This window comes from Xiphias gladius, chromosome 1, assembly GCF_016859285.1.
Source record: "Xiphias gladius isolate SHS-SW01 ecotype Sanya breed wild chromosome 1, ASM1685928v1, whole genome shotgun sequence".
Classification (NCBI taxonomy): Eukaryota; Metazoa; Chordata; class Actinopteri; order Istiophoriformes; family Xiphiidae; genus Xiphias; species Xiphias gladius.
In genome coordinates, this window is record NC_053400.1 from 6,430,422 (window position 1) to 6,452,451 (window position 22,030).

Genomic DNA, 22,030 nt, shown 5'->3' on the forward strand with positions numbered 1-22,030 from the left:
TTTTGACATTTTAAACAATTCACAGCAGCTCAAAAAAGGATTTTAAAAACCTGCCTGAAATCAGCCATGGCGGTTTTGAAGGAGCTGAATGGAAGGAACCTGCCTGGGTGCTCAATTGTGCTGTTAATATTACAGTATACTGTCAAATGGAGAGGGCAGCACTTGACAATGAAGAACAATGAGTATTTCCCAAGCCTTTCATGTCCACCAGCCACGGGCTTATTGAGTAGAGCACTTTTAACGATATGCTATTTTAATGTTTTATTGACCAGGACAGGGGGAAAAAGGTGAAGAGGAGGAATAAGAAGAGGAGGAAGACAATTTGGTCCTTTTAGACACAGAACTCTTGCCCCCACCTTCGTCTACCACACCACCCTAACACCTAAACTACACTGTAACTCATTGATATCGTCACTGTAATCTCTCTTTTGCCCTAATGATTGTGGCAGTAGCCCAAACATTAGCGAGGCATGTTTGTGACTGGAGGGAAACTACTGTAGTTTCAATCTCTTGATCACCTGGGAAATCCTGGGAGCACTGATACCAATGATCCCACTTCCTCCAAAGCTGCTGTGTGAGTTTTTTTTAGCAATGAAATGGCACAGTATGGGTTAGATATATTACATAGCACTTGTCTAAATGTGTACAAAATTCGTGCATGTTCATGCCTCAATAACCTAACTGACAACACCTCCATTGGATATGACAAAATTATTATTTTGCCTTCCGAAACAACCCATGATTTTTTTGAAAAAAGACTCTTTTACTGAGCTGATATCTCAATGGTTTAAAGACTGATTAAATTAGGCAATTAAAAATACTTGTTTAGGATCATGGTCATGGTTAAAAGAAACCAGTGTTGACTTGGTAAGTGGTTTGACTTCCATCTTTGCTTCTGATGAAGTTAAACTGTGTTTATGTTACAGCTGCACTCATTCGTTGATTAAGTAATTCATTAATTGATTAATTATTTGATTTGACTTAATAGTTAATACAGTCCTGGTTGAAGTTATTGGCACCCCTTAATTTTAAGTACGGAATTTAGAATATCTTCAGAAATAGATGCAAATTAACCAAATTTGTATAATGAAAATATTTTTGATAGAATGTACAAGGTTATGGAACAAAAGAAAAAAAAAAAACCTTTCATAATAGTGCAATATTACTAACATAAAATGTACCCCAGACACAACGACAGCCTCTACACATTTCATGTAACCATCTAGAAGCTTCTTGCACCTGTAGAAGCTGGTAGTTTCTGTCTCTCTTCCACTGCTTTGTGTTCAAGCTCTTTTAAGTTTGCAGGAGTCCTTTTTGGAATGGCAGATTTCAGCTCTCTCCAAAGGTTTTCAATGGGATTTAGGTCAGGACTCATTGCTTGCCAGTTTAAATCAGTCCATCTTTTCCTTTTCAACCGTTCTTTTGTGCTGCTGGATGTCTGCTTTGGGCCGTTGTCCTGCTGAAAGACCCAAGACCTTCACCTCAAACCGAGTTTTCTGACACTGGACAACACATTTGTGTAAAATGCCTTGATAATCTTCTGATTTCATCATTTGATACAATCAATGCCTCCAGTAGCAGAAGCAACAAAGCAGCTCCACAGCAGGATAGAACCTCCACCATGTTTTACTGTAGGTTGAATGTTCTTCTCCTTATGGGCTTCATTTCATCACCTATAAACAAACTGATGCACTGCATTCCCAAAGAGCTCTACTTTGGTTTCATCTATTCATAGAACATTATCCCAGAAAGACTATGGCTTATTTATGGAGCGCTACTTGGAGCCCTACGTGGTTTAGTGTGCGGCGTTGGTACAGGCTGAAACCACCACTCCAGATTGCTCCAGGTCAACCTGAAGCTCTTTAGATGTCTTGTGCGGTGTTTTTTCCACAATCTGCATCAACCTTTGCAGACTTCTCTCACTGAGTTTCTTCTTAGCTCCACGTCCTGGAAGCATCTTAACAGTTTTATTTCTATGAAACTTCTTGATAAAATTGTGAACCGTTGAAACAGGAAATTCAACATCTTTGCTGATTAGCTTGTAGCCTTTGGAACTGTTATGTTGTATGTAACTTCAGACATTTTATTAAACATTCTAATTATACAAAATTGGTTCATTTAGGTTTATTTCTGAAGATATTCTAAATTCTGTACTTAAAATTAAGGGATCCCAATCATTTCAACCAGGAGATGCAGATCAACAGAAGATAAACTGGCTACAAATCTGATGATCAATTAATCGTTTCAGGCATTTCTCTAGCAAAAATGCAATAATTTCTTTGTTTTTAGCTTCTCCAAATTTAGGAGAAGTTGCTGCCTTTTTCTGTTTTATATGATTTTCAACTGAAGATTTTTAGGCTTCTTTGGTCACTCTTGGGCTCTGGGAAATTGTAATTTGCTTTTCTTTTTTTTTTTTTGTACAATTTTCTGACATTTTAGACAAACCAGTTAATAGAGAAAATATCAATCAATGTATAATCGAAATAATAAAATAATATTAAATAATAAAAATTAGATTAAATTAAAAAAGTTAGTTGCAGCCCTAATTTATATATTATTTTTCAAAACAAGGGTTGCAAAGTGTTTCAGAGTTACAAAGACAGAAGTATTTGAATACCTATTTTAATCAAGAGCTATACGGGACTATAAACACACTGATATATGGCAGAGCCGAATGTGCTTCTAAGTAATTAGAAGGAATTTGAATTCAATCTAAATTTGACAGGATGCCAGTATAACGAAGCCACCAGCGATAACAGCAATGAAGGACAAGTAAAGCAAACTAAAGAAGGAACATCAAGCTAAAATCCTAGTTTATGGTTGCTGGTTATCACAACCTCAAGGCAGACGGCTCATCAGGATGAGTGATGCGAAACAAATAACATACAAGAATATCTAAATCAAGCATCAAAATATAGTAACAGTCCCTGTGGTGGTGACTTGGGCAGCGTTTCAGATGTGGAAGTATGTGGCGCACACCGCAACAGCTCTGTGATTAATACCACTGACAAAGTAATAACTAATGATCGATTGAGGATGCTTGGGTTCTAAAGACCATTTCCCCTTCACTTACTTTGCCTTTTTCAAAGCCATCAGATATTTTGATCACTGGCAGGGGCCACGTCAGTGGAATTAATCACTAATTTAAAGCTGGAACCCTCTCATTTGCACAAACCTCCACTCACAGAGGGAGATTTTGAATGATTAGTTTCAGATTCACCCGATGTCAATGGAGCTTTTATCCTATCTTTTAAAGAGAGTGCCATGAATAACATTGATGCTGACACATTTTTATAACAGTATATATTCTTGTATTAAGAATGAATTAGGGCTTGTGCTTTGAAGTTTGACACTTTTACTGTGTCGTGTTAGACAGTGCATATGTGTGTGACAGAGCGAGAAGAAGATTAGACTGCATCTAAAAAATAATTACACTATGCCAGCAGCTTCAGTTACTGTCATATGCTGTTTGGCTGTTTATATACTTTAACAGAAAGTGATTTTAAATGAAAACTCCCCCCTGTGAAGTCCTTTTCACATGTTTAACTCTATCCACGCTAACCCGATATGCTCAGAATGTCCGTCAATGAAATCTTCATTCATATCAAGCAAGAGAAACATGGCTCAACATTTACAGGCTAATGTATTATGCAGCAGAAGCTTTTAAAAAAGATGATTGGAGAATTCCCATCTGAAATGCAGCTGCAAGATCAAAGCGTGAGTGGGAGGAAAATTAAATGGTACAGAAATAAATAATGGTAGACTTGATGTCTCTGCTAATTGGGATCTCTGGAGCTTGGGTCAAAAGGCCACCACCAGGCAAAGCCGAAGAGGGAGACTTCTGCTTTGTTAAGGCGCTAAGGTACAATAACATGTCGTGCTCTTAGACAAACTCTTTGCTTTAAGACTTATTACCACTGAGTCAGCATGATGTATACACTTTAGCGCTAGGCCGAGGTGGAGGGGAACGTGAGGTTATCTTCGGAACAGAGGAAACTTGAGGCGGCGTTTAATGGTCCTGGGCTCCAATGAGTTTCATGAAGGGATTTGTCACAGCTGAGGGGAAGTCGTGTGAGGCCAGACAGCATCCGACTGACCATCCTCTCCCGACGCACCAATGAGGGAGCTGCTCCCCCAAGGCCTGCCTGGCTGCTGCCAAGTGGCCGCACAGACACTAGAGGGCTCTCTCCACGGACAGCAGCACGAGTACCCCCTTCTGCCGTCACTCATACACTCTGCTGCACTCGCACACAAACACTCACGTTCAGGGATGCAATGATGAGCATGACCTTTTCACTAACTGTCTTTATAAGACCTTTTTAACACTTTCCCTGCTCCTTGTCTTATAATAGTCTTTTTTGTTGTTGTTGTTTGTTTGTTTTTTTTTTTTTATTCACAGAATTTCCTGCCGTGTACATTCATGTGTCAAGACTACGAATGAACTAAACCGTAGAACAGTCACGGGGAAGCGAAGTCAGCCTGAACGGATAGAATAGTTCTTTAGCTATCGTTGTGCCGGCAGGGCCACAGTGTGTGTGTCCATCTGTTCATTCCTTAACCCTATCAAATGACAGTGTAAATGAGCAGCCTCGGCTTCGTTTCACTGCTCGCCTGCCCTATTTCATTTCACTAATAACCGAGGGAAGCGAGGGCCAACTCATGCGTCGGCGCCTCAACAAAGAGGAGAGTTAGAAAATTGAAAAAAAAAAAAAGAAAAAAAAAAAGAAATAAAAAATACACATAGGCGAGGATTTTACCTGCACGCACCTATGTCATATCTACAGCCATAGCAATGTGAGACGACAACCTTAGCGCGTCCGTGCCGAGCGGCATGCATTCATTTGTGCGCCTGTTGACCCGGCTCCTCATCAGCCCAATGAGCGCCGTGGAGGGGAGGCTCTCTTCGCCGCCGTGCATCTCCGCTCCATCTCCTCCTCACTTTTCCAGTCGGCCAGCAAGCCTGACGGAGCTCTTAACTACAACCCCAACACTGTCACTCCGCCTTGACAAACTGCACGAAGGATTTTTCTAGCCTCTCGCCTCTCGCCGCGTTTGGCTCGTTTTCCAACCGCCTCGACTGAAACGCATTGGACTTTTTTTTTTTTTTTTTTTTTTTGCCTATTTTGAAGGAGAAAAAAAAAACAAAAAAACAAAAAAAACAAAACAAAACGGGGAAATGATGCAGCAGCGGAGAAGGATGCAAGTCTCACTAGTAAGTATTGCCCGTCACCTTCATATATAAACCTGACAGGTATTACTGTGGTACATGGGTGTTTTGCGGAGAGGCTTCATGGGACTTGCCACGTCTCCATCGCGGGGCTAAAGTACATTTTCCCCGGCACATTTACAGGCGCCAGATGACACGGAGAGAGCGAGCGAGTCTGCAGGAAAGGTCTGCAACTTAGGCTACCTTCTTTATTCGCATTTCACTTGCCTCTGTCGCGGTGTAAGTCGCGCGTTTGCTGCCTGCATATGGTTTCTTTTCTGTATATTGGACCGCTTATGCGTTCTAGCTCCACCTTGGATGCACTGAGATGGACCGGTTGGAAACATTGTGTCCTCAAAGGGTAAAAACTTAAGAGAGAGGGCGAATTCGGGTAATCGGGGGTACGTGCTGCAGACTATTACAGAGGTGCAAAAGGCAAGTAGCTGCCCCAAACTTTATGGACTGATTCGTCGTGTTATTTCTTATCGGGTGACTAGAAACTGAAAAGCGAATTGCTCCCTTGAGTGGATTTCCCCTACCTTGGACAGCTCCTCCGCACCCGGCGCTCGCTTTTTCCGCGGAGCCGTCGGGACCGGCTGTTTTCTGGCGGGGAGCTGTCCTACCCCCGTGGTGCTGAAACCGCTTCCTTAGTCACGCACCACTGTGACTTGATAATGCACTAAAAACAGAAAGAAAGAAAAAAAAAAACCCACACAATTTCATGTCAGTTATTTATAGTTCAATTTAAGTTTAATTTATCTATTGGCTATAATTTTGTAATCTAACAGGCTCCCATTCTCCTCCCGCTCATTTCTCCTATGTATAATTATGCCATTGTTATTAACCTGCTCCGCGGAGTCTCCAGGTCGGTGCCTGTAGTTGGAGAATGTCACAGTTACTCGGATCTCCACACTTTACGATGTTGCAGTTGCCTTCAGGTGGAATACGTTACAGCTTATTGTCCTTGGAAATTGCACTGCTGGAACCATGTATTACTCCACACCGCATATGACTTACTGCGTGGAGTAAAAGTTATCGGAACTAACACTGACACCGTGCTGGAAGCGAGCCATTCTGTGCCGTGATAGCATGTCCACCTGCATCAGTTGTAGCCTAGGACAACTCAAAGCCAACCCTTTGTGTCTGTGCTTTTTTTTTTTTTTTTTTTTTTGCTGCCTCTGGTTTTGCATTCTGATGAACAATGCACATCAGTGTGTTGCACACGGAAACGACCGAGCTGGTGAAATGGATGTTAAAGCTAAAACGGTTTTGCATCCTTTTGATCTTATGTTACAGGAGTGTCACTCTGTTGTATTTAATTTGTTTTGTTTTTTTCGTTTGATTAAGTGTTAAAAAAAAAAAAGTATATGTCCGTGCTTACCAGAAAACCAGAGTCCCAATATACTATGACGTGTTTGATTCAATGATTAAACATGCCTCTAAATACCTTCACAATTATCTCATCTGGATTACTATGATATCAGTGAGCTGCAGCGCTGTTGACACTGTAGAGCTCACCTGCAACCAGCCTCTCTGTTTAAAGCTGACACTACTGCATGCATGCATGCCCGCTCAGATGTCTAAGGAATTTGATTGCAGCATGAAAGGATATGTCACCCAAAATGTATTGTGAAAACATTAATCATAAGGGACATGTAATTGCTGACAATCTTTCCAGGATAATCCCCAGAACAACAGATTAAAGCAAGGCAATCAGATGTTGTGGGCTGAATACCCTCAGAGTACAGACATACCCATTTGTTTTTCAGTTGTAGTGGGATAATATGAAAACGAGATTGGAATAAAGGGTCATGGCTGCTACGGATAGATCATTTGCGATGATGAAGTGACATCTTGACTTCTTGTCCTAAAATGAGATTTTTCTTCCTGTTTTTTTTTTTTAATCCCTTTTTATCATTTTATTTGCCTTAGAAGCAGATTTTTCTTCTCTCTATCGTTCTGGCTGTCTCGCCTGATTTGTTCTAATGTTTATTTGACTCTACTTTCTTATTCCTACCTCCCTTGTTCTTCCCCATCTCCTGACAACTCCTCACAAGACTAAAAGAAAACTAACAAACTGTGATTGCTCCCCTTATAGGTCTCCCCATCGGAATAGCGCCAAATGGATGCTGTGCTGAGCGCCTCAGCCCCTCATCAACTGCTATGGAGGCATACCATGCAAGTGACCTTTATCACACCATGAATGCTAGCTCTGCTGTTCAAAGAGGACACAAGTAACCTTTTCTTGTTAGCTAAGAAGCTGTTGATCTGAAGAGAGTGGGGGAAACGAGACACCGAGAGAGAAGAGTCTCATAAAACAAACAAACAAACAAACAAAACACACAACGACAGGATGCCAAAGCGGTCCGAGGAGATGCTCATGGATCTGTGGATGTCCTTGCTGCTGGTGTGGATTACTTGTGTTCCCTGCGTGTCTATGACTCCTATCATAGGCCAGTCCAAAAGTACACAAACTGGTGGGTCCGCAGCAGTGGCGAGCGGTCTTGGCGAAGGACAAAGATTACTGAGCCGCGCCAAGAGAGGATGGGTTTGGAATCAAATGTTTGTGCTGGAGGAATTTTCTGGACCCGATCCAATTCTAGTTGGCAGGGTGAGTGCTGTGATTGTCAGCATTATATTAAGCTCGCTTATCGTGTGGAAACATTAATTCGGCCATTTGAATGCTCCCTCCATTTTTTTTTCTTCCCATGGGAAGTGGGAGGGTTTCGGTTGTCAAGGGGGAAGCAGAGATATAGGGACAAGAGAGAGGGTGGTGTTTGGGGGTAGGGGAGTGGGCGGTGGGTCAAAATGCTTTTGGAAATAATTAAAGTCCTATCAAATAATGGTGGCAACATTTTTTTTTCGCGGTTTTGGATGTCCTTGAAATCCAAAATACTGTGTAGCTGTCACACAGATTGTTATGTGTATGTACTCCCTATCACACAAAATACAGATGCATGAGATCGAATTTTTTTTTTTTTTTTTTTAATCTCCCATTTCTGACCACATCCATTTTTTCCTCCAAAGGCATGGTGTACAAATTGTGCATGGCATGGATAAGAGAGGGCTACTTTAGTAATGGTGAGTTTGTCCACTATGGCTCTGTAATGAACAGAAATGGGGGCTAATCCTGCAGCTAAGGGCCACCTGCTCCCTGGCCTGTGTGGAAGTATCAGGCAGGTTTCAGGGGAAGGGAAGGCTGCTGGCCAGCCCAGCCAAAGCAGCTTGTTCACAGCTCATTGCTGGGACTCACCTGGGGAGAGTCAGCCTGGCAGCCACGTCCACCTCCCTCCCCTAGAATATCACCCAGCCACTCTGGCATGGGCAGGAATGCAGGCCATCTAGCATAATATTTGATCTTGTTCGATAATAGCTATTGCAAACAGTGTTTTGGTGCCTAATATTTGATAATTGGTGGGTATGCCTTTCTTGTTGCCTTTGACATACACTGAAAGTACTAAAGCAAAAACAGCTGGTTGCATTTTTGTTGCACAAGAAAACATGTCACTCGTGGTCGAAGTAAAAATTTTTAATTTCACTTCCTCTTCTTCCTCTTGGTTCTTCCTTTTTTTTTCTCTATTTTGAGCATTGTCATATGGCTGCATCAATTAAACATTTGCTACCATGCGGGATTTGCACCTGTGTTTTCTAAATACCATACAAACATAAAAATGCTGTTAAGTGATGCATTAATTTTTCAGGCGAGTCAATTAGACAGCCTCTGTTGGATTTGACATTGGCTGCTCATCAGAATGCTGAAACAAACAAACACTCAACGGGGGCCACAGTGACCATCCGTGAGCTTGGAATTTACAGGTTAGACTGCTGCTGTGAGAAACTAAGCATCAAAGATTTGACACATCACCTGGCAGACTGCTATATATTTATAGATATTTATCCGGAAAATGTTTCCTCAAAAAGAAAAAAAAAAGGCAAAAATGGAAACCACGCAAGCATAAGGTAACAGTCAAAGACTAAGAACGTATTAATAACAGAGTTTCAATTCATTATTCCAGGCTCACATGCAGTCTCAGTTTGAACACTGTGCTGTTTGACTATGGCCTGAGTGTGAAATGTTCTGCAGATTGTCAACAAAAGATTGGTGGCACAAAATCAAACTGTTCCCCGTCCTGAAGGATGGTTTCTCTCAAGGTCTCAGTTAATGTTTTGCAACAAACTTGACTGTAGGATAGGTTTGTCATAGGTATAAGCACCTTCCCGTTGAAGTACATTGCAAGGAATGGGCGCGAGGTAGGGGGGCAGCTCTGGGCGAAGAAGAACGTGGCTTGCCTTTTGCGAGGCGGTGATGATGGGTTGCGTTCACTGCAAGGTTAAGTGCTCATGAGTATGCCTGGCCGAGCTGAGATAAGTTCTATGTTAAACCAGGATGGCACTGTATTGGTTTAAGAGTAGAAATATCTCTCCCTCTCAGTCCCTTTGTCTCCTTTTCTTCCCCTTTCTCTGTTTCTCACACTTAATTAAAAAAATAATCATATAATCAGAGGTGTGATTCCAATGGGTCATTTCCTCTGCTGTGTGAGAGGCCGCCTGTGTCTGGGGTTGTGGGACCATTGTCAAGGGAATCCAGGCCAAGATTGGACTCTTTCCATCCCATGCTTTTTTTGTTTATTGGTTTATTTGTTTTGCTTTTTATTGTTACTGGTGCACTCTGAGGTTTAATTATACTTGCGTCCGCAATCTTTGTCGGTGACCGGGCTCCCCTCAACTACACCAATATTGGGACTGAGAGTGAGAGAGAGTGTTTGTGAGAGGGACAGAGAGGGATTGTACCATCGATTTTGAACAGTGTACCATTCTCTGTGTTCTCTCTCAACAGAGACTATTAGCATAAATGCTGGAAAGCAGGGGGAGGAGGGTGAGGGGAGACAGAGGTGTGGAAGAGTGAGAAGGACGCCCACAAGGTGTGACAGCACCCTTCCCTTTTGCTGTTCTTCTACAGCGCATCGTTTCGTGACATTGTGATTCACTGAGCGGTGCGTTCGTCAGCCCCCGTCAGTCCCGTTGGCGTCGGGGAGGCAGACATGCAGTACCTGTTAAAGTGAAACAGGGGAGACAGCTGTGAAAGCTTGTTGCTCGGCTGTAGCTTAATATGAACACAGTGTTGGAAGGGATTTTAGGATTACTCATCATGAGCCAGGGACAGTTCAGAAATAACCGTCATTTGGAATACAAATAGGCAAATGGAGTGTGAAGGTAGATAGGCTTGAACGTATCGCTCACAGGGACTGATCTAGGGGCCGCACGTTTGTTCATTGTTGACGACGAGTGGGAGATACCACTTGAGTGAGTAAAGACTCTCATGTAGACCAATGGATGGCAAGGAGAGGGTAATTTTAGGCAAAGCAGCTCTTGATCTACCATTGCACAACTATAATGGAAAAGTGTAGCATTGGTTTTAAAATAAAATAAAAGTTCTGTAGTACATAAGGTGGTTGTAATCTTGCTGAAGACTTTTCTTCATTTTATTATGAGGCCTATTCAAACATTCTGCAATGTTAGCCATGTTTCCCCGAAAGTTTGCCTCTTCAATCAAAGCCATTTCAGTTATTCAAATATACATCAGGCCATAAAAGGCAACACATTTCCTTGGAGCAAAAGACAAACAGTGAACAAATTGCTGTGTTTCCACCAAAGAGAAAACAAAATGTATTTTCTTTGTAGTGTGAGGCAGATGGAAGGCAGTTAGTGCTGGAATATCTCGTAGCCTTGGACGTAACTTTTCTCCTTTACTTCCTGGCGATCATTTAGCATATGGTGTGTGAGGATTAATAATGATGGATTCAAGTCTGCTGAATTGCATTGCAGATGTGGTAAATTGACTGATCCCTCATTTCATTGTCCAACCCTTTTATCCACCACTGCATTGTATGTGTTTTTCCACAAAGAGAATTGATAATCGACCATTAATATTCATCAATTCAGGCTGAACTGCAAGATTGCAAGGACCGACAATGAAACAGAAAGAAAAAGGCTTTGATTATTGATTCAGGAATGACAGCGGATATGTCCATAAGAAAAAAATAGCTTTGTCTTTCTTCATGTACGTGCTGGCGGAAGGACGTACATGCTTCATTCTTCCAAAGCTGTTTGACAGGATTCCCAACACGCAGGGCAACGCTACACTGTATCAGTTTGGTGGTGTAATGTAAATCCGCAGGGTGTTTTGCTGCAAGCAGAGGTGATTTTCTGTAATATAAGTTATGCCCCCCCCCCAAAAAAAATTAAAGATCCTTTTCTAGTACTAACTTGTCTGAAATGGTTTAATCCCTCTTTTTTGTTTTTCCCCTTAGAAGTAGATTCAGGTGAAAATGATAAGGGATCAGACCTTTGATTCACTGATTCAGTGTGGTCCTCGGAAAAAGGAGGTTCATCAAGTATGTATTTGTTTGTTTACTGAATGGTGTATCTGATACAGTGAAATTATCACGGTTCACGGCTCACTAAGTTATGATTGTTTTTTTTTTCTTTGTTTTTTTCTTTTTTTTGTCTCTTTACTATCTTGATCTGGACATAAGTATACCATCTTTAACTGGGATGGTTTTCCAAATTCATTTCAGACCTTTTTGTTGCTTTTGTTGCTTTCTGCACTTTGGACTTTTAGTACAAGATGTGGGACATCAGTCTATAAATACTGATGTGAGCTACTTCTGCTCGGCTGGATAGCCTTTCTCTGTCTCTGTCCCCCACCTCCACCTCCGCCTCTCCCTCTCTCATCCCCTCTCTATCTCTCTCTCTCTCTCTCTCTCTCTCTCTGTGATGGGGTGATTATGGAGAGAGTGACTCTTAAGCCCAAGTAAGCTTGCCTCCAGGGTCGATGGGGTGTGGTACAATGACATTGTTAAAATTTCTCCAAGTGTTTGGCTTTGGCGATGTGAGGCAGCGAGGCAAAGCTAAGGCGAGATTGAGTCCTGAATGCAGCTCTCAGAGCAGCCTGAGTCTCCCTGGTTGTGCCAGAGGCCCTACTGTTGCTGGTTTACAGCAGATCAAAGGTTGATCCCCTGAGTCGCGCCAATGTAGCCTCTGATTACCATGGATCCCCCACCTTAATCTGCATATACTCGGGCTCCAGCAATTGAGCGGATATAAGACTCGGCCTTTGATTGATGGATGAGGAGTGGGAGTTAACGAGAATATTAGCTGAATTATTGCCAGTGATTGATAGCCATTATGACAGACAAATTATGAGCATTGGCTCGGATATAATAAATTCTCAAATATAGCCCAAATTAGACACAGGTTCCAGTGCCAAAGAGAGCGGGTTGAAAAAAAGCTGTCAATAAATTCAGGAAAGGAAAGCCCATCAATGTTTGCTGGACTTAATTTCATTCGGTTTCTCACACCCACAGCAGCTCCTGGAATACAGCTCTTTAATCTCTCTTCAGGCAGCACCACAAAGATCCATATTGAACTGCAGTCTAGCAGCAGCTCCCCTGTCTCTCAGCCCTTAGATCTTCTTTCCCCCCTCTTGTGTAATTTAGAAAAAAACATGCTAACATCCCTCTGTCCTCTGCTTCTTCTTCCTCCCCTTCCCCACGCTCCTCTCTTTCCCCAAGGCTCACCTGTACAGTAAATCACCAGTGCCGGCAGGGCCATTATATCAATGGTCCATGGTCACAGACTCCGTCTTCCTTGCCAATCTCTCCCTCTGTCTGTCCCTCCCAGTCTGTAATAAAACACTAGGCCCAGCTCTGATAGAGCTGTGGGATCATATGAGTGCTGCCCTCGAAGAGCTTGACAGGTTGTCCATGGCTCAGTGTCGTTGTCCTGGTTCCCATTAGCAAACCGCGTATATGTACGTGCGTGTGTGTCATGCGGTAGTCCATTCGTGAGTGTTATAGACTAGAACGAGATGAAAAGACACAGGCTCGGATGGAGCATATGTAGACACGAGGGTTGTGTGTGCAGCGTAAATGCAGTGTGTCCATGCAGCTTTATTGCCGGTGTGTCTTTGCAAACATTTGCAGGGCTGTCAGCCTGGTCATATTTATGAAAGATTTCTTGCTAAACTGCTCCATAGGTGTTTTAAGCAGAAATTGCAGTCTGAAATCTGGGGTATTTCAAATTTACAGGTGACCTCATTCTCACTGACATTATTACTTTTCCAGCAAACGTATTGGCATTGCTTGTATCTTAAATGTTACTGCCAAGTAATTTTGTTTTCGCCAGCCTGTCAGTGATGATTTAACAGAAGTACTGCAATATACACTCACAGTTTACCATTGGCAGATGTGTCATTTTTGAATCATCACTCATTCTGTTTCTCTCTTTATGTCTTTCTAAACACACCCACGTGTATAAACGTGGGGCATACACAGCTCACAATGTCCTGTCTTTCCTCTCACATTTACCTAGCGACTGCATTGCATTAAATCACACACTGTATTTTCTCCCTGCGTATTTTCATAAGGGAGAGGAAATCATGTTTCAGTTCAGTGTTTAGTGTATCATGAGAAGGCACATGACGCGCCTTGTCCGCGATCCCTGGAAGCTCTCTTGTGTACATGCATCAGCTGCAATAATAATTTAACAGGAAAGCACATCCATTCACACGGCTGCGGGGTCCCTGAGCAAAATAACAAGCTTGCCGCTATCATTCACATCTGTGGCTCAGAATCATTAAATCCATGTTGTACAGTGAGTAGCTCATGCGGGGGCCACTTTCCTGAGCTTCTACATCAGTGCTAATTCATAGCAAATGGCCCTTTTGTGGTTTCACCTTGGACTGCGTCAGCACGATTAGCTCTCTCCCATGTCAGTGTTTGTCAGTCAACGGTGTCAAACTCTTCAAGTGTAAATCCAGAAAAGCCCCCTCCTCTCATTAGGTCGAACTCTCCCTCAACCCCAGCCCCCCGTTTAACTGCCTTCCCTCCCCTCTCCTCTCATCTCCTCTGCCTCCCTTAAACTCCCTGGCTCACCAGGCTTGGCCTGGGCTGGCTGTGCAGAGGTGGAGCGCTTAGCAGGCTAAATCATCTGGCACTCTGCCTTGAACTTTGCTCTAACTAATTTATAGGAATTAAAGCGGTTCACCTCAAATGCTTGGCTTGTGTGCTGCTTTGGCTAAATGAGTCTAGTTTCTTCTCAAAATAGGGAAATTTTCTTTGTTTGGATTATATCTTTTTCAAATTATCAACAGATGCATTTGCAATTTAACAGGCTTTAACATCTTGGCTTTTGTGTTGTGCTGACATTTAAACGATTGTTTATTTCTTAGACGAAACAACAGCCTGTTTATAATCATATTTTTAACGGGCAGCGATAGACAACTGAATTAAGGCAACATTAAAGAGCCTGTTGTTGGACTTTCTGCTTACTTATGAATCTGTGTTTTCCAGTCAAAACACTGGCCAAGCATCAGTAACAGTAAATTAGGTTACAATTATTCAAATCTGATTATTCAAATCAAAAGATTATGATTATCTGAAACCTGCTAATTGGCGCTTGCCTCTGACACAGTGGTTGTGGGCACAAGCCACAGCAGCAGCAGTAGCAGCTAAAGATTCCCGCTCCATGTGCCAGTGTGCTCTTGTGGGCTCGATGTTTGGCTCAACTCCCCAGGCAGTTCCTCTCCTATGGATAGAGCCCGGCGTATGTGAAATGCTGCAGGCGGCTGCAGGCAGCTTATCCCTGCGCCTCTGCTCCCATACACGTCCCATCAGCCAAACTGGGGCTGCAGGAGTAATCTTGTTAAGAATGGATGTTGTTATTGTGCGGTTGGATGTGCATTTGGCTTCATGGTTAACTGAGAGCACACGTGGGCTTGAGCAGGAGAGACAATGGGGAGGGAGTTTTGGATCGGGGGGGAGCGAGTGCCTATATCTGGCACTTAAAAGATGACAGTCTTCAATCCTCTTCCTCCGCCTCCTTACTTTCCCTCCTCACTCCTTCCCTACATCCTCCCTACCCTCCTCACTCATCTCATGCAACATAATAACAACAAAGCGGCCTCAGTAAACAGTGGATGTGACATTTACTTGAAGATCTGTGTCTTCACCTATAACAGGTATTAAAGATGATGATTATCATCACTGCGGAAGGCAGAGAGTCGCTCACCTCAATCACTAGGTTGACAATAAGAAAAAAAAACACATGAGAAGAATCGATGGCTCCATCCAATGCTCTCTTCTCTCTCTCAACGCAACCACTCCTACCACTAACTCTGGTATCTGGGTGCCAACAGACAGTGGCTTTGACCTTTCTCACAAATGAATTATTTCAGTTTAATGATCCCTTCTGCAGGAAGGACAAAAAGATAGCTGAAATAATAGCCAAAGGAGGAGAGAGGGGGGTGTAAAAGGGCAGCACACCCACACACACCCATACTTTATTCTCCAACTTTACTTGCACTCTACTTGTGCAGACACCTGTATCCTTCTAATAATGTTAAGAAACTCTGTGTTTGTGTTTCAAAGTTGCACGTGATACATCTTGCCTGAGCCTTAGAAATAAACTGACTTCAAGGAAAAATACCCTGGATGTAGCAAGCAGGTGGTGATGACTGAATCACGTGCTTCTTTGTGTAAGTGGAAGTCTTTTTTTTTTTCTTTACTCCTCTAATGTTTGATTAATTCTTCTTTTTTTCCCCTGTTGGATCAGAAAAGGGGTGGGATGTGGAGTGAGGTGGGGATGGGGGGGTGGGCAGATGCATGAAAAATTCAAAACGTTATAATATAAAATCCAGATGAATCATGAATGCTTAATGGGAATCAGGGCCGAGTGTGCAAGATGTTGAAATTGTTCTCAAAGAATCCTGGTGTATGTGCTTTGTCTGCCAGCGCCGAATGCACAACGAGGGACACAGCACGTTACGTTGCCCCTCTCAGCTGCTCTATCCTCTCTGGATGGCAACGAAATGAGGTGTTCGGGGACACTGAATAGAGGATGCCAGAAACATGTGAAAAGCTTTTAGGGGCTAGAGGGCGTCTGTTATTGAAGTCTGGCTAATTGCCTTTATCCTAGCCGCAACTGCTTGTTGTTCTGCTTGTGGATTGGACATGCACCGATGGTCTGTCTGATGAAATATTAACAAATCTTTGCAAACACCCAGTCTTCTCTATTGTGTTTTAATGAAATGCAGAGTTTCAAGAAAAACTTCTGCTATTATGAATAATAGAAGATCCAATTAGTGTAACATCATCGCAGATGAGAATTAAGGGCTGGACTGGTGTAATGTTGGAGGAGTGTGAACATTTAGTTATCAGAATTGAAAGTTTTTTTTCACTTTTTGTGTAAGGAAATATAAACTATGAAGATACTGAAGCTATTTTCCACTTTTTTTTTCAGTTTCTCATGGATAAAACCATTTGCTACATATTTGTGGAAATAGCACCTAAGCTCCCGGCTCCTATGGCAGCAGCTGACTGATATTTGAAAGGCACCATCGCAAGGAGAGAGAGAGTGACGTTCTCCAGTCACTGACTTTAACAAGCACACATAGCTCTTCTTATCTACCGCTGGCAGTTTAAGCTGTCTGTACCTTTACAAAATTAAAACACTGGGAAAGACCGGTCGTATCCTGAAGTTTGTATCCCGCTCAGAAAGTGGAAGTCTACTTTGCTAATGTTAGTATGGATTCCCATTAGGTGATGCTTTCCGGTCATGGTAAATGAACACCTGCTGAGTCACTGGCACCAATGAAATTACAGTAGCAACACTAACAGTCAGAACCAAAAAATTCACAACTGCTGGAGAACAGTATTGTAAAGGGCACTGTCACTGCAGAAGAATAAATAAAACTGAAATGTCCTCTTGTTGGTTGTTACAATTTTGGCCAAATAACTACACAAGTCAAAAGCAAAAATTGAAGATATACTGATTCCTTGGCAAAAATGAATTTAACTTCACTTGAACTGTATTGATTGTGAAGCATTTCAGTAATTGTGTGTAGGAATGCATAAGTGACTTTGTCATAAGCACAGCGATCCATTTTCCAAGCTTATCCTGTTCAGGGTCACGGGAGGCCTGGAGCCTGTCCCAGTATGCACTGGGCCAGAGGAAGGGCACACCCTCACAGGCTGCCAATCTATCACAGGGCTTACACATGCAGACAACACATTCCCACTCACATTCACACCTACACGCAATTTAGAGTTTGCAGTTCATCTAACCTGCATGTCTGTGGGTGTAAACCAGAGCAGACACAGGGAGGTCCTTACAGTACCACTCTGCTGCTTTTATTTATAAATGTTGCTTTTGGTTATGTTTTTTGGAAATATATGTATTTTTTTTTAAGTATACAAGCTGCTTAATAGAAATAAAATTAAAATTAAAATAAAAGTCATTGAACTGAAAATCCCAAAATACAACGCTGTTCAACAATGTCATGCTTTGAGGAAATTCTCTTTAAATACTGAGCAGTGAAAAGAAGAAGTGTGAAGATATTTGAAATTTCCCAAAAACAAGGAGCTGTGTCTGGGAGGGAAACCCCCTCCGAGTCTCATGAGATGACTCTGCTCGCCTCTAAGAAGAGGAACACTCTGCCAAATGGCACACTGCCCTTTTATGTTACTTTCTGTGCTTTATCTGCATCATGAAGCCGCATTGCTGCTGTTAGCTCACGAAGACGAGGAGCAGCTGTGGTGAGGCAGCGATATTTTAATGGCTCCACAGATCTCTGAATGGTCTGTCATCGGGGGAAATGACCTGGGCCAACCCCAAAAACCATTGTAGCCTCCATCTGGATGAAAGCAGTCACACAGGTCCTTATTTCCCTCCATCTCAATCTGTGCAGCACTCCCAGTGTTTACAGAAGCCGGCGCCCGCTTGACTCGCCACTTGCCAAGATGTGGCATGTTTATCATTGTCTCTCTCCGCACACGGTAACACGCAGGCACATAAACACGGATGCACATGCAAACACAGACACGCAATGTCTGTGTGTCTCATTGAGTGGTCAGATAAGGAAAAACGTGACGTTATCTTTTCGGTGTGCCTGTGTACCCGTGCATGCACATACAAACGTGGGTTTCTGTTAGTGCATGTGTGTGCACATTGTGTGTGTGCAGTCCAAATGCTAATGTCATATCTGTCTTGATGACCTTTTTCTTCTTTGTTGATGTCTGGTGTTTTTATAAATACCATGCTGTTATCCTGGGACGTGTAATTACTGCACCAAAGAAACACACTACCTCTTTATTAGTTTTCTGACAATGGCCTTCCTCATCACCACTGAGTGCTGCGTGTGTGTGTGTGTGTGTGTGTGTGTGCGTGCGTGCGTGTGTGCTTGCAGGTCTTTTTAGTGTCTGTGAGGCTCTTCTGGTGTCCTGTTCAAACCGCTGAATCCTATAGTACACTGACAGTCCTCATGCTGCTTCTCACACACATCTGATAAAGACAATGGATGGAGTGTGTAATGTTGCTTCTATTTATATGTCTAACTCAACAATAGTTATAATATGTCATTTCTTATCCAGTTATTCATCCACAGGATCTTCTTAGAAATGATCCCCAGAGATTCATAAATGGATGATATCCAGTCCAACAACACACACTGGTGAAATTAGGATGGGGCGATTTAACCGAGCAGATAGCTGAGTGCACTGTATTACTTCAACAAATATCACATCAGATCGAGGCAGCATTTGGATCAGATGTCTCGAGCAGGATTTCTTCACACAATACGTGTGCTAACATTTACAATGCAGGAATAGGAGCGGGATTCCTGCCTTTGTTGCATCACTCGTGCGGAGGGAGAATGCATGTCAAAAAGGTCTCTGTGAATACATAATCGGATCGTGCTCTGCACGGGCTCAGCGTCTGTCGATAAGGATCACACTCCCCAGGTTCGACTCCGGGGATTAGGGCAGAGGCCGTTTGATTTTGTGGTTTTGCATAAAAATCACAAGTCCCCTGAATCCTCTGGCAAAGGAGCTGAGTTAGCTAATTGGGAGGTACTGCAGAATGCATGGGCTTACACCGTAGCTTCATGTAGTGTCCTCAAGATGCCTTTGACAACGCCGCAATTACAGTAAAGTCAGAGTGCTGTGTTAATGATGCTTTCAGAGTGGAGGAGAATAGAGGGTGGTTTGAGTCATGGTGCAACTGACGCACTGTAACCATGCTTTCAATACAGCAAACTAACACACACACACACACACACACACACTCATACACACACTTTCAACACTGTGTACATGCGAGTGCAAATAGCAACTTATCCCAACTGCAGCAGGCAATCAGACAGGAAACTAAACTTATCCATCATCAAACAGGAGCCATGTTCAGCCTCAGTATATGAAAGTGTATCCTGAAAGGCTCAGGGTCCCCTGCGTCCACATCGGATCCACACGCGAACAAGCAGCGTACACAGCAAAAGCAGAGAGGGGTGTGCCAGTTACGGAACATAATTGCTACTAATGACCATTAGGAGTTTGGTTTTCATCCTCCAGGGGCTGAAGAAAAGGCCTTTCGTCTTATCAGTTGATTAGAAGCAAATAGACGGGGCCGGATCCTGCATATTAAGTAAACAGAGGGCTAAAATGGTGTTACTCTATCAGGAGAAGGCCTAATGGAGTGGCGGGGAGCTTGTCCTCTGCTAATGCCTGTGTCGCAACAAAAGGGACAACTGCTCACTAGCCTCCGCTCTACTTGTCAAATATTGGTCGCATTTTTTCTCCTGCCGGCTGAAAAACAAAAAACAACAAAGAAATTGTTGCCTCAGTCTGGGGCTTCAGTTTATTTTCCTGCTGCTTACAGGAGTCTTTACTAAGGAGCAGCACAAAGGTCTACAGTAAAGACACTTATGCCTTTCTAGCAGCGGCGCTGGTATCCAACCGTCAGCGATGGCAGCAAAGTTGTTTTTTCGTCTGTGAGGATTCATTTGCATTATGCAAATGAACAATTGATATGGATCTCCCCCCCCCCCACCATGAACATTTTGCACAGCAATTTGCAAAGCAAGTAATTACTTATTGACAGAATGATATTACACAGGAAATTGTTGCATAAAATGGCAAACTCATCTCGTTGAAATGGTGGCAAAATAATATGAGTAACAAAAATAAAATTAGAAATCATCAGTTAAATGGACATGAGTCATGGAGGCTTGCACTCATCACGGCTGTTCTCACTGCGATCTCTTCACCACCACCTGTGGTTGCACCCTGGGTTCATGGCTTTGCATTTTAATTAATTCCAAACATTATTAAGGATACAAATTTACTGTCTCACTCCACTGCACGACGCAGTGGAGTTGAGCTGCAGGAATATCAGCAATTATCCATATTGTGATGGAATATTTATGCCGTGTTTGTGTAACCTGCATGTCACATTGTGCCGTGACTAGTGATAAAGCCTGTTTTTCTACTCTTAACATGGTGAAACTGAACAGTTGGAAAATATTTCAAAAACCATTTAATTTTTTAAGTTAACAGAAAGGTATTGATCAGCAGCTATTCCTGCGCTTACAGTATGTAAAAGTGAAAAGCTGACTTTTCAGCATTAGGTTATTTAGATGGACATCATGTTTTAGTTACAGTAAACCTGTGCTCAATTTTTTTTTTTTTTTTTTTTTTTTCTGGACGCAAAATTCCCTCTGTTGAATTATAAATCAAAGGCTGGATTCAAAAACTGTGTAAATGCATTTTTTTTTTTCAGGCTAGTTCTCAGCACAGTGCTATTTCAACTTTCAAACATCAAAGCAATAAAAAACATGCAGTGCTTTAACACTTGACCTCTAGTAACCTTGTGAAATACATATATATATTTTAAAAAAAATAGTCACCCAGGTCAATAAAGCGAGTTATATCTCTCTAGCAGGATCTGTGGTCAGTGGAAGAAAGATTCGACTTCCTTTTTTATTGACTCGTTCAAAATGGTTTATCTCAGATTCGACTTCTTTTTTTAGTCACTCATTCAAAATGGTTTATCTCATAGTTATATTTCCTTTTGTCTGTTGCCAACCAAAAAAGAAACAAACATTTTAACAGCACGTTGATGCTGGTGTGTTTGCGTCAGCGCCGCAGCTCAAATATCGAGCGTACCGAGAGATTGGCACCTGGAGGAAAGCAGAAAAGGAAAAAGAAAAAAGGGCCAGTGTGCAGCTGCATTTTCTTTCTCAGTAATCGAATCCCTCAAAAGGGGTCCATTTTTCTTCATCTCCCCAGGTCCACAGGACCTTTAAACAGAGCAAAGCACCAAAAGAAGGCGCCATAGAACACAATTATAATTCCAATATAGTCTTGTAAAGAAAATGTAAACAGATAGCCAGGCTGCAAAGCTGCCCCCATTTTCCCAGAAGACTGGTAATAAAGTAGAAAAGATGTAATACTGGAAGAGGCTTTTTACCCCCTGTCCTTTTCTCACTCCAGAAATTGAAAAGTGTGGCTTTCTGCAATGGTGCTGGTAGAGGAAGGGATGCTCTGAGATTTATGAGAGATTTAAAGGGGAGACAGAGGAGGGGTAGATTTTACCAGGGGCATTATTGCGGTTTTGCAAATGAACTCTAATACACGAGTTTTGAAAAGAATAAATGGTGCTCTGAAGGGCTGGTAGAGCCGCTCACTCTAGTACAGTAACTGTCTACAGTATGTTCTGCCCCAGGCTTAATTTCAGAACCCTCCAGACTCAGGGGTGGGGGGTACAAACAAGCCACTGCACAGTCCCCTCCAGAAATCTAAACAAGAGCAAATTGGTGCCAAATTCTGAGATATGAAAGTGTGCTGCGATCATATTGGTTAGTCTTGAATTCTTTGGACGAGACATTTTCCCCCCTATCTATAGATTTCTCCTCTCTTCAATATTCCATTTGTTGTGTGCTGTCACAGGGGTAGCATTTGTTTTATGCCCGATTTTCTTTCTTCTCCGGTT

The 22,030-nt window shown here is 42.5% G+C and overlaps 1 protein-coding gene across 2 annotated transcripts in view; it reads left to right on the plus strand.

The window, feature by feature from the left end:
* The first annotated feature begins 7,559 nt into the window (after nt 1-7,559).
* cdh8 (cadherin 8) overlaps nt 7,560-22,030 on the plus strand; it is a 95,478-nt gene continuing 81,007 nt past the window's right edge. Inside the window, exon 1 of one of the 2 annotated variants that reach the window (XM_040138551.1) lies at nt 7,560-7,817. In XM_040138551.1, coding sequence (XP_039994485.1) covers nt 7,560-7,817 — 258 coding nt within the window. The remainder of the gene's footprint in view (nt 7,818-22,030) is intronic. The other variant, XM_040138562.1, reaches the window with a different exon arrangement.